The 17,193-nt window shown below is 39.8% G+C and overlaps 1 protein-coding gene across 5 annotated transcripts in view; it reads left to right on the forward strand.

The window, feature by feature from the left end:
• TLN2 (talin 2) overlaps window positions 1-17,193 on the forward strand; it is a 187,224-nt gene that overhangs the window by 158,671 nt on the left and 11,360 nt on the right. For all 5 annotated transcript variants that reach the window (XM_048318039.1, XM_048318037.1, XM_048318041.1 and 2 more), the window contains 6 exons: window positions 566-691; window positions 1,002-1,118; window positions 3,121-3,306; window positions 7,124-7,231; window positions 10,508-10,613; window positions 12,226-12,350. In XM_048318039.1, the coding sequence (XP_048173996.1) occupies window positions 566-691; window positions 1,002-1,118; window positions 3,121-3,306; window positions 7,124-7,231; window positions 10,508-10,613; window positions 12,226-12,350 (768 nt within the window). The remainder of the gene's footprint in view (window positions 1-565; window positions 692-1,001; window positions 1,119-3,120; window positions 3,307-7,123; window positions 7,232-10,507; window positions 10,614-12,225; window positions 12,351-17,193) is intronic.

Consider the following 17,193-nt stretch of genomic DNA (forward strand, 5'->3'; position numbering starts at 1 on the left):
ATTTATGCTTTTAAGCAACACAATATGGTTTATCTCCTCTGGGATTTTTTTGGGTTTACTCAGTTATCACTTGTTTAGAGTACAGTCAAGAGGCTCAAGCATTGGGTGGAACTAATCAGGCCTTTGTGTAACCCTTCTGCTTTTATTTCACCATTGTGTTCCAGCTGGGATGCTCCTGGCAAAGTATTTGTCTCATTTTTACTAACTTGTGATTGGACCTCTGGCTCGTCCCATTTTTGTTCTGAAGAGCTTGCAGGTCTTTAAAGCTGCTTATCCAGCTTATTGACTGGACTCTGCTCTGTGTTATTTGTGTAGGCTGACAAACTCTTGCCATTCTCCAGCTTTATCTGTCTTGTTTTTCAATTAACCCTGCAACTTTTCCATATAGATTATCCCTAGTATTTCTTTAGTTGTTTGTTTGGATCTCAGTGAAATGCAGGCTGGCAAGCATATTGCAGATGTTTGAAAAAACATTGATTTTTATTTTTAGCTGTGTTCTAAAAATCACACTCTCATGCTGACACCCTTTACTGCCTGAGTCTTATAGCTAGTTCTCATTCCATAGGTTGTTCTGATCAATGCTATCAAGGATGTTGCAAAAGCCCTTTCTGATCTCATTGGTGCTACCAAAGGAGCTGCCAGCAAACCAGCAGATGATCCATCCATGTACCAGCTGAAAGGCGCTGCCAAGGTAAAACCTTATTCTTAGATTTTATTTGAAAGTGTCTGTTCAATCACATTTGATAAACATGTGGAACTTTGACTTCAGCAATTTCTGATTGCCTGAAAACTAATTTCTTTATTTGTTTAATTACCATGATATCATGGCCAACACAAGAGTTGGTATTTAGTCCTGTAGCAAGTAGAGTTCATGAAGTCTCCTAGGTCCTACTAGAAGTAACAATGCTTCCCAGCTTAATTTGCCTTGCTTCATACCCTGCCGTCTCTGAAAATGGGAGATAGGATTCACATATTATTGTCTTCACTTCTCTCTTCTTCAGGTGATGGTAACAAATGTCACATCCCTCTTGAAGACTGTTAAAGCAGTAGAAGATGAAGCTACTCGAGGGACAAGAGCCCTTGAGGCCACAATTGAATACATCAAACAGGAGCTCACGGTACAGAACTAAATAGCCGTAGTGGGTTTTGCAAGTATGGCCTTATACAAAGCTGGGATTAACTGCTTCCTTTTTCCTTAGACCTTAAGCTTTCACTACTGATACTTTTTTCTGATCCGATGCTGTTCACTTTTTTGATCCTGGGTTTGGTAGTGTCCCCTCAGCATCATTCCTATACTGTGTCTGCAGTTCAATCTTTTTTTGTATTTTTCCCTTATTATGAAACGATCCTACCAGTGGTACATGGCCTGCTATTGATATTCTGTGTAAGCACGAATTAACGGTAGTGTGGAATTCACTCCCAAATTAGGTGTTATACCATGACAATTGTTTTCCTTCCTCTTTAAGATATATGAAAGTATAGTTAGGGGTTTTTTTTACTGGCATAGTAGTGAGTGACATAAATTAATACCTGCATGTTTGTGAAGAAGCCTGATTTTTTCCTTCCTTTACTTACAGTGGATTTTTATTTAAAAAACCCTGTAGACACAGTCTTCAGCAGGAAATGCTTTGTTGTATAGTCTGTGGATTAGCAATTCTTACACCATAACTGCACTGGCATAACTTTGTCTTGTCAAATGCTCTCCATCAAACATCCAGTTTTCGCTGTGTGAGCAAAGCTGTTGTAATGAGGAAATTTATTTAAAAATGCTTTCTTTATAAATATCTGTATATAGTAATTGGGAATTCATATGGCAGTGGTCAAACCTCCTGATCAGGCATGTTCTGTACAATATCTCACGTCTTGTATTCTCATGAAGGCCTGGCTGTTACATCCCATCGTGTAACTGAGCTAAAACCTGTTCAGATCTGTCTTTGGAGGACTGTGCATTATCACTTCTTTCTCAGTTTAGTTGGTATCTGTTTGAAATGTTCCTCTTGCTTTTGTCAGCATTGCTAAGGGATGGATCTGTGGTTGTGGTATTGTCATCTCTTTTATGAGGCAAACAGAAGGTGGCACATAGGTAATCAAGAAAATGTGTCAGGCTTGATCTGGAATTCCAGGGGCTGAATCTGAGCAACATTGAGGGATGTCTTCACATGTATAACTGGAATTAATTTTTAAACATTGCTTCTATTTCTGGAGAGAGGAAGTGAAAAACTTAGGAACTGGGAGCACAGGACAGACCAGGCTCTTTTTTTGTCCAGACATTTGCATTCTGAAACCACTGGCCAGCTTAGGTTGCACTGTGTGTGGTCAAGAAACCACTTGATTAATTGTGCACTGCAAATTGCCTCTGCACAGTAAAAGAATGGCAAGCAAATACAGAGTGTACATTAAAAGAATGGCAAGCAAATACAGACTAAAGCTCAGGAAAAGAAAATGTGATCAAAGTAGTTGCGCAGCTTTTGTTACCTACATCTTCCCACAGTTCCTGAATTCCAATATTCATGAGAGTAGTGCATACTGTCAAGTAGTTTGAACTATTTTCACATGATTCACCCTGCAAAATTATATCTTTAGGCTTCTAAGGGAGACTAAATATAGCCTAAGAGACAACGCTCCACCTCTGCTGTTTTAAGACACATTTGAATATTTTAGTGGTGATGTTCTCAGTCTCTACTGCTCTGTGCTATCAACAAGCACTTGGTAGGGTCCAGCCTTTGCAGGGGAAGGATCTCCTCATGTGAGTAGACCAGCCTAAACAGCAGTCAGGATCAGAAAAGAATATAATGAAAGGAACAGTAATTCTTTTCATCCTGTAAGGTTCTGAACAGCTGCCTGTAACAACTGTCATGTGGGTAGTTAAATGCAGATGAGATGAATGGGTTAACCTTTTTTGTTGTCTCTGTCCCTCAGCTTATTGTTTCTCTCTGGTGTCTGTAGGTGAGCAGGCTTATCGGATCCAGGCCCATTACAAGCAGGAATGATATCCAAGTACTCCAAATATGTTTCTAATTTCCTGCTGTTTGGAGGCTGCTTCCGTTTGCTGTCTCTTTCTCATGGTTGTTCTGCTTTGAGTTGACTGGTATCAGACTTTCCTTCTGCTTTCACTTTTAGGTGTTTCAGTCCAGCGAGGTTCCAGAAAAGACATCATCACCTGAAGAATCAATCCGGATGACGAAAGGAATCACCATGGCAACTGCCAAAGCTGTTGCAGCTGGGAACTCATGCAGGCAGGAGGATGTGATTGCTACAGCAAATCTGAGCCGCAAAGCCGTAGCTGACATGCTAACAGCTTGTAAGGTAAAGATTCCCTTCCTTACCTAAGACTGATCTTCTTGTGTTTGTGTGCCTCTAAATCCATAGAACATAATATTTTTTGTTTAGTTTTCTGCTTTTCATATGAGAAAGTTAATGGGTAAGATAATTTTAAGGGACTCTCTCAGAAATGATTTTGTGTGCTATGCACACAAAAAAACCCCAGCACTAATATTCACTGTTTTCTTTTTGTGAAAAAGAGGAATTTTATTTGAGCTGAAATTTCCTGGTTTCCAGTCAGAAGACAAACAATCTGTGCAAGTAGTAAAATATACAAATATTCCTGTGGTCACAAATATAATTTCAGTATTCCTAGAACAGTGATAGGAATGGTGAAAGAAATCACTCTGGTCTATTTTTAGTGGTTCTTTTTCCCCTGACTAAACCTGTTGGTTTGCTCAATTTCTTCTCTGCTTTTCAAAAATGTGTGCAATTTTTATTGCAATTTTTTTATAATAGCAGTAACCCTATAAAAATAGTGTAGCCCTGTTTTCTACACTGTATGCTATATAAATGACTGTTAAGCCATTTGGCTTTGTTCTGATGATAAAACAATCTAGGCATAAATAATTAAGAAATGGGATTATAAACATCTCATTCCTTTTGATTTTCTGTAGTGACTGTAGCAGCAAACTGCCTTTGCCTGAAAATCGTAGTTACTTACTTTTGTCTTTCCATGTATGGAAGGTGACAGTGAAATAATAGTGCTCTCTGTGTGGTGTCTGATTTTCAGTATTTGGTCAAATCCTAACTGCCTACATCAGTCCCAGGTTAATTTTTAGCTTAATACTGCCCAAACAGAAGGAATATGTTTGCTTTTAAAATAATCCTCTTGCAAAAGTACAACTTCCAATATAATTTAGAAATACCTTTCTACAAAACCACTGAATGAAACTTCTTATATTGACTTAGTTTTGTGACACGTTTTTTAGTGTCTAATAGTTCTTGACCACTTTGCATGCTTCACATTTTGATTTGTGTTTCCAAACATGCAGCAAATTCTCAGAACAGAATCCTCTTTTTTCAGGAATGTTACAAAGATACTCCCATGCATGCACAGCCCAATAAATACTTTTGAACATCTATTTATGAACATTCCTTTTTTTATGTTTACATTTGCTCCCAGTTAATTTAATGGTTTCCAAGTGGTTCATGCATTGTAAGTGGCTAACAGGATGAAACTTCCTGCAAATGGAACAGTGGAGGTTTGGGATGCTGGAAAAGCCTTCATGATCTCCCAGGGAATTGCTTTCACAAAGAAAGGAGTCTACAGAAGGGAAAGGGCTGGGAATAATTTTACTTGCCTGTAATGATACAGTGCCGTGGCCTAAGATCTAGTTTTATCTTGTCTACTTTCTTAAGACCAAGAGCATTTATTGGAGAAACAGAAATAAAAGTCTCCAAGAATACTACTTCTATGCATTATCTAAAATGTATGAGAAAATAGCTCTATCATTTAACGAAGATTTTAAATACACAGTTTAACTAGACTTGATTTAGAAAATCTTGTTTCTACACATTTTGCTCAGAGTCTTAGAAATCTTATGCCATTAATTCTACCAATTGATTACTGTACATAGCATTTCTGTTATAAGCTGCATTCCTTGAATTTTAGGGATAGGAGCCAGCAGTCTTAGCCCCACTATGCTGTAAAAGCTGTGTGATGCAGTGGGACTTAGGGTTTGTGGTATTTGACGAATACTGGAGGGGTTTCCAGTGATACTAAGCTACTCTGTAGAATTAGTACTGATAAATGATCAGATTTTTATGTCCTTTGGGCCAAGACAAAAGTGCATGTATGTGATCTATGGTAGAATTTTACCAAACATAGCTCTGACTTCCCTTGTGTCAGAATTTGAATTTAAGTTCTATTTCATTGCCTGTTGCCTAAGGCAAGTAGTATAAGGAATTTGAATTAGCAATTATATAGATGCCTGTTCTTGGTCTGCTATAGATGAATTTACAGTACTCGTTACTAATTCTGTTTTTATAAGCAGATGCTAATTCTAAAGACAATAAGGTTGCTTATTGTGGCATGTACCGAGACAACTCTAAAGTCAGTGGAAATGCTGCAATTACATTTATTGAAGGTTAGAGCAGCCCCTAAGATAACAATTTCTTTTTTTATTACGTATTTGTATAAAATAATGCAGTAATTAACCTGTACATGGTATCACTATTTGTAGTGATTGCTGGTGGAAAGAAAACAGATATGAAAGGCCTGTCAAACCCATAGGAAGGGATGGAAGTGAGCAATCACCTAGATCGTTCCATAGGCAGTAGATTGAGGGAAGCAACTTCTCGCTGCAGCTGGTGGCACCGGAGGCAGCTCAGCAGGGCCCAGGCTGGAGCACAGGCCCTGGGAGGAGACAGGGCCGAGCTGTGGTTCAGCCGGGGAAGAGATGGCTCCAGGGGGTGCTCACAGCAGCCCTCTCAAACACACCTCCCTCCACAAGGCACCCAGCGCTGCTGACGGGATAGGAGTTGTACCAGGGGCGGGTAGTGCTGGCTGCATACTGCTGGGAAAGCATGTGGAGAGATGAGGAGGGCTGAGAATGAAGGAAGCCTCAGCATGAGGAAACAAATGTGTGTTCTGGTTCTTCAGGCACGTTTCAGGCTGAGATGTTTGGGCAGACCTTCTGTCCAAGGCTGGAAGAAAAGATATTTCTGTTGCGAGTCCCCACTGGTGTTGTGTTTGGATGTTTCTGGGTTACAAAAATGATTTCCTAAAATAACTTCTGTCACCTCTTCAGGCTGCTGTGAAGTATACGGAATATATACTGAACCTTAAAAATACTCCCAAAATACTCTGATACCAGTCTTGGCTATGTATGCAAAACATAAAAGGAACTTTATATTTCCCTGCTACCAATGCTTGCTCTAATTCCCCGTATTACAGTAATACTTAAGTACAGAAGAGACATTTTGGGATGCTTTGCAATGTGTGCATAAGAAATACTGGGGAGCCCTTTGCCCTATTTGAATTTTTTTTTTAAACTGTTCTGGATTTTTCGGGTTTCGGCAGCTCGTTTGAAGTATGCTGAAGATGAGGAAAATCAGTCCTGTTCCTCCCATCTTCCTTCCCCTCAGACAGGGTGTTGGCGGGATGAGGAGGCGGAGGCAGCTCCTGCGGGCCGTTTCCGTACTCCGCTCATCCCGAGCTTCCCTGCAGAGGGAGCCCAGAGACCAGCGCCGGCCCTGGCTCGGGATGTTGCGGGTTGCAGGAAGGGCTGAAAATAAGTGAGCCGTGAGATAATCCCCCATCCCAACAGGAGATAAGAGGCTGCAGGAGTGGAAGGAGCTGTTCTGTGAAAGGAAATGCTGTACGTTTTGGGGACTTTCACTTGGCAACAAGTGGTACTTCTGCTCAAGAAAAAAGTTTCCTAGAAGTTTATTGTAGAAAGTACAAGGCTTGAAGAGGCTGCAGGTTTCACTTTTTATTAAAAAACAAATGGTTGAATTAGTCGGGCTTATGTCAAATGCCAGACATTATACTTAGTGGAAATCCTTACAAAGACTTGACTCTGCTGCAGCTTCTCTCTATATTTAAACAGATGGTTCCAGCAGTGCTATTGCTGTGTTAAATCTCTCCATAAAGCTAACACCATTAATGAGTCTTCACAGAACTGCAGCTCTGCTGCTCTTCCAGTGCTGTTTGCTTACAACAGAAATGGCTGGCCATCAAGCTCAAATGTCATTTGCACACTACAAAATATCTCTTCCCTTCTCTTTCCCCCATCTCTGTGTGTTGATCTTCTCTTGTGGGAGCTGTTTTGGGTACTAATGTTTTTTGCTTCCTCAGCAAGCATCATATCACCCAGATGTGAGTGAAGAAGTTCGGGAGAGAGCCCTGCGCTTTGGAACAGAATGTACCCTGGGATACTTGGAACTCCTGGAGCATGTTCTCCTGGTAAGGAGTCATCTGCATGCATATACTGGGTTGCTTCCAAGGAGAGAGTAATCTCTCTGCCCTCTTTCTATAGTGACTGCTAGTGACACGTTTTTATCAGTTTGTCACAAGGTTATGAACAGTTTTGTTGTTAGGAAGAGCAAGCTAAAGGAAACTCAATACTTAGCTCAAACTGTGAGGCAGAAGGCATACTGGAGTACTTAAATGGAGCTGCATTCTGGATCAGATCTGGAGACAGTACAGATCTGAACCTAGGAAAGGTCCCTGACAAAGAAATTAAAATAAGACGTTTCAGTATGCTTTTAAGCCCACCATAAACTCTTGACATACTAGGGACAGGCCTGTCCCCCAGACTGAAGAGGTTTCATAATCTTTATGAAGGCACTGTTACATGCCTCTTGCAGCCACACCTACTCAAAGCCATCCCAAAATCCCCAGCCAGCACTGCCTCACAAAGAACTCTCCAATACATCAGAAATTACACCCCCGAAGTTCTGCATAAAACTTCTGCACTCAAATCCAAACTCATGAATCCTGCTGTCAGTGGGCTTTTCTTGACCGTACATAATTATCACATAAGATATTAATTATCCCATATTTGTTCTTCTGTTGCTATTAATTTGTAGGAAGCAATAAAATGTGTTTGAACTAACATTTATGAGATATTGATGTTTCTGGAGAAGACTTAAATCAGAGATCAGCTTCATGGATGACCAGCGATTTCTTTTAGGTGGCTCTCAGCTGATGTATTAAAGTCTCTGAAACTGAAATTTGCAGCCACTAACTGCAGATTAGCAAACCCAAATCAGTTTTGTTGCTGAGAACAGAGCATGTGTAATTATTTGCATCAACTTGCTGAAATATATGTATGAAACTACAGTCACAGTTGCGCTTGTCACTAGCGGGGAAATAGTTCAAGAATGTTGGAACTTGCTAATAGAATTCTTATAGCTGTATTTCAGTAAGTGATTTAGCATTAGATGTCTGATCCATTTTTAGTTTAGAGATACTGTGGTGAGTTCTTCAGATTTGACCCCTAGAACGCTGTCAGTATGTGTTTCAAACTGAGTGCCAGAACAGACCGAAGACTTGAATAAATTTTTGCTCATTTTATTTCTCTCTCTCTCTGCGTAAGTCAAGAGGCTTAAGGTAAGGAAGGCATGTTCCATTTTATTGAAGTAACAGGCCTTTCTTACCTTAAGCCTCTTTACGTTCAGGGCCCTAAAGCCCTGAGAAAGTTCTGCCCCCTCGTACCACACCCTGCCCCTTCCCTGGTGTTGGCTCCCTTAGAAAACTCTGGTGGTTTAGAACCCCTAGGTCTGCAATTTCATTTAATTTACACCATCCAGAAACGCAGATCATGGGGGATTGGAAATCTCCAATTAGTCCATCTGGCACCCTGTGATACAGTTGTCAGTAAGTTCAGTTATACCCTCAGTGGTCAGGCTAGGGATGCTTGCAAGGGTTGCCTCAGCACGGGGTGCCAGGGGTTGTCCAACAGCCACATTTCTTTGAAAATGATACTTGTTAGGTGCAAGAGTTGTCAGATGCAATATCTAAAATTTCTCAAGCCCCAGTGTATTAACTTGTGCAGAGGTGGCATTGGGCAAGTGGCACAAAACTGACTTGTTTGCTCAAAGGAATATTCCACTAATCACCTAGCTAGGGGTAGAGCCAGGAACACGCTAATTCCAGCTGTACGGCATGCTCGTCTTAGTAAAACTCCTTTTAAGTTGTACTACTCAGGTTCAAGACTGACCTGTTCTGCATATCCATACGCTCCATCCTGGTCTGTGTTGATCCATGCGTAGTTGAGGGAAGTCTGGAGCTTTGGTTGTTGTCCATGACTCTGTGGGGATGAGACTCTGCTGACAGTTCTAAGCTGGCTTTAAAACAGCGCAGTTCTTTAACAGCCTAGTTCTAAAATGTGCTCAGTTTTTTCAATTCCAACATTGTCAACACTATGACAGATAGTACTAGTGTCACAGTTGCTGGAGTAAAAAATGGCATTCTTTGTAATAATCCTGACCACATGTGTGTATTTTTTTGACGTTTTTGCTTATATTTGGAAGGTAACCCTTGAGGTGCTCTGTGCTCAGTTTCTGCCATGAGAAGAGTTTATGCAGTGTATAAATTTTGGTTATAACTGTGTTGTTATATTTTGTTAGTGTTGCAGATTGTAGCCATTGAGGATTCATGTACTTGTGATTACTGTGGAAATTTGTTGACTAAGGATCATCCTTAGGAAGCAGGAGACCAGTCCACACATGCGTTGACATGGCAGCTCCAGAGAGAGAGAATTCCTTGTGTGGCAGAGTTCCTACCAGACAAAGTTAGGAAAATAACTTGGTTTAGTTTATTCTGTCAAAGTAAATGGGTCATGCATTTGACTGCAGTATGGCAACACTCTGGCAAAAAGATACAATCTGTTTTCAATGTGCACCCAAAGAGGCTTGCAGGGGAGTTTTTGAAAACATTAAGAAAAAACAAACCTGGGTGTGACTTTCACAACTCAACCATTTGTTTTGCTCTTAAAGCTCTACCTATGTCTGTCACTCTTCTCTCAGAAGGAGCTTTTGAGTATACATAAATTTCCAGAATTTAATATTTTTCTTTACAATATGGTCATTAAAAATGCAGATGTTCCTGTTCAGGGAAAGAATTCCACTTCACTCTCTAACTGTCTTCGTGTTTTTCATTTGAAGCAGCGCAGTTTAATACTTGATACAAATTTAGTTCAGAGATTTTTTATCTTTTCCTTCTGTTTGAGGGTCTTGGCATTTTGTGTTCACCATTGCTGATTTTTTTCCAGAACAGGCAACTGGTACTTCCAGAACTCTGTAATTCTGTCTCTCAGAAATAGGGATGAACCAGTCTGTCAATACTTCAAAATCACCGTCTCTCCAAGAGTGTGAAAAGACTGAGCCTGATGCATAAGTATGACTAAAATACCTGAGAATGGAGGGCTAAAGCTGCATATTCCTCCCAGATACTCACAAGTGTGCCTCTGTTTTGGATAATTCTGTCCTAGGTTTAGGATTGAGAACTTCCAACAACGTTGTCAGTTCCTGCAGCTGTGCAAGGCAGTGCCACTTTCCTGGTGTGCATCCAACATTGCAGTGTAAGCCTTTGCTCCCAGTGCTTCACTGACAGTTACAGTTCTCTCACTGGGCTCTCACACAATTGCTGTATAAAATAAAGCTTTCACTAGAGTGCCTTGGGAATCTTCCAGCATTCTGGAATCCTTACTAATGTGCATTCTATCCCTTTCTCTAGATTCTTCAAAAAGCAACTCCAGAGCTAAAGCATCAGCTGGCCTCTTTCTCCAAGCGGGTTGCAGGTGCTGTCACAGAGCTCATCCAGTCAGCAGAAGCAATGAAGGGTGAGTTGGGAAGCCGGGCTACCAGTGTGGTGTGCTCACTACTCCGGAGATGATTATCTGATATTCAGTGTAATGTACGCTGCAGGGTCTTCTCAGTTATTTCCTGCTGTTATCCATACATGATCCTTGGAAATCAATCCGAACCATAAGCAATTTTCATATATGGGAATCCATAATTTCTTTCCTCCTTCCCTCCTTATCTCTTAATACAGTTACTCTTTTTCGTAGAACAGTGATCTACATTATGCTGTTTCAAGTAATCTGTTCAAGTAGCTTTATTTAATTCTTCAGCTTTTTCTGCATTCTCTTTTATATTTCAAAATTTCAGTTTCCATTTGCTAACGAGGCAAACCAATATCAGACTTCTTCTATTCCCTAAGTGCTTTTTAAAAATCCTTATATTATTCTCATCTTTGGAGACATTTATTAATTTCTGGCAATTTTTTCATTTTACTTCATAGTCATTAAAATAAAAATTATTTCTTTTTTCACTTACTGCCTGTAGAGGATGTCTTTATTCACTTTAGAAACTTTTTTGTGGGAAGTAAAATGTTTTTTAACCATTCACAGTTTTCTTTCCTAATTTTCATGTATAGGTACACAATAAAATTGTCTCCTAACAAATTTAACATGTAAATGTTTTAACCTTTGTGAAATGCCTTTTTTTGAAGAGGAACTGCTACATTTTACAAATTCGGGATTGACTGTACTTATACTTGCTGCCTTCTTTCTTTTTTCCTGTTTATCTGCCAGTATTAGGGTTTAATATAGAACGTCTTCATCCTGTACAGCATTTGAGCTGAGAAATGGTTTCTAGACCATGCCCTTAGAGGTTATGAACTTCTTTTGGCTGTTTCATTGTTTCCCTCAATTCAGAATATGGATGCTTTCTGAACCTTGTAATTCAGAGAATGATGTTAGGAAATCAAAAATAATAATGCACTGACAACTTCCAAAAATCTGAACCCACTTCCAGCCAAGTATTCATTTTGTGGATCTACAAAATTTCTTTGAGAAAAGAGAAATGCCAAAAAGTCAACAACAACAAAAAGCTGACCTTCAGATGTGATACATAAACTGCTTTGGCCTGTTCTACATCGCTGTTAGACACACACTGCCAAAAGTGTGCTTCCTTCAGTCAGTGCTAACTTCATCCCCAACCACTGCCAGCAAACAGACTGCCAGGTGTGCTGGGAGTGACTGTGTTGGCTGTAGCCTGTTCTCTCTACCGTTCTGTCAGACTTCTCAATGAGCCCTATGGCTTGGTCAAGTTAGGAACCATCTGAGTAAGACCTCTGATAAACACAAGTTGAGTGACGGCTGGTTTTGTTCCCAGTATGGACAGTACCCCTTTTTGAAGCTTCTCTGCTTACACAATTATTAAATAAGTTACTTTCATAAGAGAATAATCCTGCTAAATACTTTTTTCCCCTCTGCTTTACAGTTTTCTCTGTGACATAAATCACTGGTTTCATGCCATTATGGCACTAAAATCAGCTTTCTGTGATGTACATTCTGTATTGGATACTTGAGGTGTGATTGCAATTCCCCCTGTTTGAGTGGCAGCTCACAGTGACACTGAAGTTATTGTCTCGGTCTCCATTAATTTCAGGGACAGAGTGGGTGGATCCAGAAGACCCAACAGTCATTGCAGAGACAGAGCTATTAGGGGCTGCAGCATCAATTGAGGCTGCAGCAAAGAAGTTAGAGCAGCTGAAACCGAGAGCCAAGCCTAAGGTGAGTGTCCATCCCCATTGTTTGTTTGAGGTTAACAAAGCAGAGGATGCACATTGCCTGTAGCCTGGTGTGTACTTTGCTACTGGCCACGATAATGGTGTAAACAATCAAACCTTGCATGAGTCTCAGTGCCACAAGGTGCTGCTCTGGATGGCACTTACCCCTGAGGGTAGAGGGTAAAAAGATGCTTTTCAGGGAGGGAGTCAAGCACCAGCCATGAGCAAGCAAAGGGAGATAAGCCAAATGTTAGAAATGCTTGTAATAGTTATGGCATCATTACTGTTGATTATTTAAATTTCTGTTTCCGAACATATTTTACTGGTGTGTAGTCATTCTCACTTGCTTTCTTTTGGAGATCCTTTGTTCACATCTGAATTTGTGTAGTATAGCAGGAGAAAGCAGCAGCAACACAGATGGGATCCAAGAGAATGTAAATAACCTGCAGGATTTTCTAAGACTAAAACCAGCATTTTATGCCATGCTCAGAGAATAGCTCTTTCAGTGTAAAATCAGATACATTGTATGATCATTTCTATGTAATTTTCCTGAAGAAAATTAAATTACAGTTCATTATGATATCAATTGGTGTTGCATGTTGCCAGGTCATTTCAAATGTGTCTCTGAAGATATAAAATTAAGCCAACTATTTTCATGTGCAGCACAGAGGGAATATATGAATCTGGTGGATCCCAGAGAATTGCTACCTTTTGCCTGGTGTTAACGGGCAGGTTTTAGTAGAAATTACTATGTTGCATCTCGTTAAAATGAAAAACGTGTTTTGGCTGTGTAATTGACTTCAGGAAAGGACTATGTATCTATTTTCCTGTTTATGCTGCTTTGTAGGTGCAAAACTGTTTTCAAAGTGAAGCTAATGAGAAGTCTTTCTAAAAAGCAGAGCCTCAAGAACATTCAGTGTTGGATGATTGTATTGGTGCAGGGTAGTATTTTGTTATTTAGGAGCATCAGATGAAATAGTTCTTGGAAGCTTCAGCCTTTTGAGGACTTCCCACCCCCCACTCCCTGCTTAGTGATAGGAATAAATTAACTCATGAAAAAGAAATGCTCTTTGTCTGCATTTTTTAGCAAGTACATCCATTTTGGTTATAAAGAAAAATGGTCCTTTATAATGAGATTCTACAGAGTGGAGGACACAGGCTGAGTCTGAGGAGTGGAAAAGTCCTCCATCACCTTTTCTATACAATCACTGCACAATAGCACATGTGTGTTGCCTGGTAACCATAGAGCAGTTTCCTTCCAACATCTAAGCCACTCCAGGGTCATTGTAATTTCCCAGTGAATACAGCTCTCACACCTGCTCATCATTTAACATGTTAATTTGAGTATCCAGCCTGCTTGTGACTTATTGGTCTGTCATTTTCTGAAACTAAAATTCATATCCAACTGTTTGTTTGATTTGGGATTTCAGCGGCCTTTGCATCCTTTTCAGATGTTTAATCTCTTTCACAATATGGATTATAATCCACATCAAAAGGTACTAGGAAGTTCACAGAGTGGCTCAAATAGCACTTTTTTCTGCTGCAGACTTGTAGCTTATATCCTCCCAGAGCAGGATTTCCTGTGGTGAACAGGCTCTGTCTTTCTGATGCCCATCTTTGCCAACATACAGAGTATTGTAGTAGGAACACTTAGACTAGGTGTAAGGGTTGCTTTGTCTTGTGCTCAGTCTATGAAATGCAGGAATAGGAGTTATTTTCTACAATGGAACAGACTATCTAGACAATATCCTGCTTTGGTTAACAGCAATCATCATCAAGTGAACTTGCAGAGAAGTCCTTAGTTGGTAATTTTAGAATATCTACCTGCAGGAAATCCATCATCTTCATCATTACTAGTTGGCGGCTGATTCTCTGGTTTTTGGTAAAGTTTTTTTATTGGTGCAGGGAGTGGGAGTCATTTGATTTAAGCTTGAAATTTTCATCTTTGTGTTCCAGTTTGTCTTTTACCTCTGAAAAAGCCCCCAATAGCTGAAGGTAGGGTTTCTTCTCATTTGTTCCACTATCTTCATTATGTTAAAACTTTTCAATTTTTTTTATTTCTTTTTTTCCTTGTTTCCTCTTCATATCTTTGCACCTCTCATGCTCCCATTGATGTCTTAGGCTGACACAAATAGCATGAGACATCTTCATTTTATACTACTGGGAATCATCTTATCCCAGAGAACAATTTCTAATGCGATACAGTCCTTCTAACTGTTGCCTGTGTTTTATTGTACGATGCTTATTTTGTTTGCTTTAAATCCTGGTTGTTTGGCTGCAGGTGAATGTGCTCCCAAAATGCTTAGTCCACTAGACCACAGCCCCACTGACACCCTTTAAATATCTGTATGTCTTCTGAGTTTGTATCTTGGAAGAACTTTGAGGACTCTCCTGAGCAGGTGTTGTTACTACTGTCTGTAATACAAAACCTGTTCAGTATTCTCCTTGCCATGTTCAAGGTGGGAAGTGATCTGAGAAGCAATGAGATCTTTATGGTTTATTAAACAGGATTTGGCTGTCATGTTTCCTTTAAGTGCAATTATTTTTCCTGAGTGTGGATGCTTACTTTTTTCAGTTTTCCATTTGGAGAGTCAGGTGTATTGCAATGCAGGCACATATTCCTTCTGTTATGCAAATATGCTACTGCCTGTAAAAAAACAACCCCCAAAACGAGTAATTTTCTGAAGAAGAAAAATATTTTGTCTAATAAAATCTACATGCTAATACTGGGCAAAAAAAACCACTTTAAGTAAAAAGATATGGTAGATGAGGTACAACAGGAGAGAGCATTGCTGTCCCTACCCTACTCTGTCTGCTCTTCATGCTTCTGTGCAGGCCTCTGCCTCCAGACAACACTGGTGCCTTGTAGTCAGTAAGAGTTCCCTGCTGGTAGCTTTCAGCAGTTGGTCCTTTGTTTTTTTAACCCAAGATGAATCAAACCTGGATGCCTTTTTCTGCAAGACTCTGTGTGATATGTTTGATATATTAGGTTGTTATTTAATCCAACTATATATCAAACATATTCCTACAGTGTCCTGCCCTGTCTCCGGGGGTTTTAACATAGTAGAAGGCAATATGAAGGAGTACAGTCACTCTCAAGCAGGTTTAGAAGACTTCCTGCAGACTCCTAACCTAATCTGGTATAAAATACATACATGGAGGGCTCCTTTATCAGTAGAGTTGCTCTTGGAGAGACTTTTAAGTTGTGTAGGGCTCTTTGTGACAGTGAGCAGCAGCTGTGCCAAGAACTGACTTTCACTGAAATGGTTACTGTGTTTTCCGTGGCCCAGTGCAGTAACTTACTCATATTGGTTTGCTCATTATGAAGTAGAAGATGAGAGGTGCTTGAAAATAAAATGGTTTGTCTTTTGTAATTTTTGCTACTGTTTTGCAATGAGATTAGGGGCTCATTTGTTTTCCTATTAACCCTGACTTTATTTATGCTATCCCTAATAATGGAGATGCTGTAGAAAAACGGTTAAAATGCACTACAAAACATCTTTTTTGTTTTGTTTTCAGTGGCATAATCAACATTTTTAGGATATTCCATTCTACAGACTTTATAGTGAGCCTGATGTTTGTCTGTTCTCGTGACTTCATTTTTCAATCCATTTATAGCTGTACGTAGTTAATAACAGCATATTAGTTTAGGCTTGAGGAAAATGAGATGCTGATCTTCATGGGGGTTGCTTGATGAAGGAGAAGCTAATCACTTGTGTCATAGGTCTGGGTTTCTAAAGAAACTCGCTCTAAAATCTCACAACATGGTATTTTCTGCCATGTATCACATCAACGCTCTCAACTTTATTCATGAAGGCTTTGAATTGACACATGTTGTGAGGGTACTATATATGAGTGTGAACTTAAGACAGTCCAGGAGATACTCTTTTAATAATGGGAATGGTGGAATAATTATTTTTCTTGTAGGGCGTTTTGCAGTGCCCAGGCTTGTGCTGCTCCCTGTCCTCATTACTAAGGAATGATCTTGGGAGAGCACAGGCAGGAAACACACCCACAGTGCTGGCTGAGTGTTGTGCCGCCTCCCCCATTGATATCCAGCCCTTAGATGTACGTCACACCTGAGAATGCTGAAGGGAAAACCACAGGGAAGGACTAGAAAAGAAGGATTTGTTAGAAAAGATGAAAAGCCAAGAGGCATTCAACAGTTTGAGTGCTGTGTAAGGCTGCTACAAAAATAAATTCTTCACAGAAGGGATCAACTGTCAAAAGAATTTTTTTTTTTTAAAGTAAAAGAACTTGTGAGATGTCAGGGAATGCAAGACTTGAAAGTTTGAGAACCTTGAGGTGTGGCTTGTTCTTCCAAGCCCCAGATTTCAATATAATTGGAAAGAAACTGATTTGGTAAACGGGGGAGAAAAAAATCTGTTACCAGATGAGATACTAAAGTTTAGCTGTCTGTTTTTCCTGCTGAGCTTCACCTGCTGCTCCACTGTGAAAGTTAATCCAGCCATTGAACAATGGCATTCTTGATAATGCAAGCTTTGATTTCTTGGCATTCTCTTTGAAAAGTAGTAATTTTTGCTTAGGACTCGTGTACATTATTTAGTCCACTCACTACCCTGAACTGAGTTCAAACAACTGCTTTTGTTCAGCATCTTTTTGGTGGCTGTTTTTTCACAAATTGAATTCCATCTGGGCACATACACAGCTGTCCAATAGATCAGACTATGGCCATGAGCATTTTATTAAACTTCAGCAAAGACTGACTCCTCCTTTGTAATAAATAAGCAGATATTGAAGTTCTCACTCACTTAAGTTTGAGTTCCTGACATTGAGTGCTGACATATAAAGAGTAATGCACATAATATATTTTATGTTGGAAATAA

The sequence above is a fragment of the Corvus hawaiiensis genome, chromosome 13 (assembly GCF_020740725.1).
Source record: "Corvus hawaiiensis isolate bCorHaw1 chromosome 13, bCorHaw1.pri.cur, whole genome shotgun sequence".
NCBI lineage: Eukaryota > Metazoa > Chordata > Aves > Passeriformes > Corvidae > Corvus > Corvus hawaiiensis.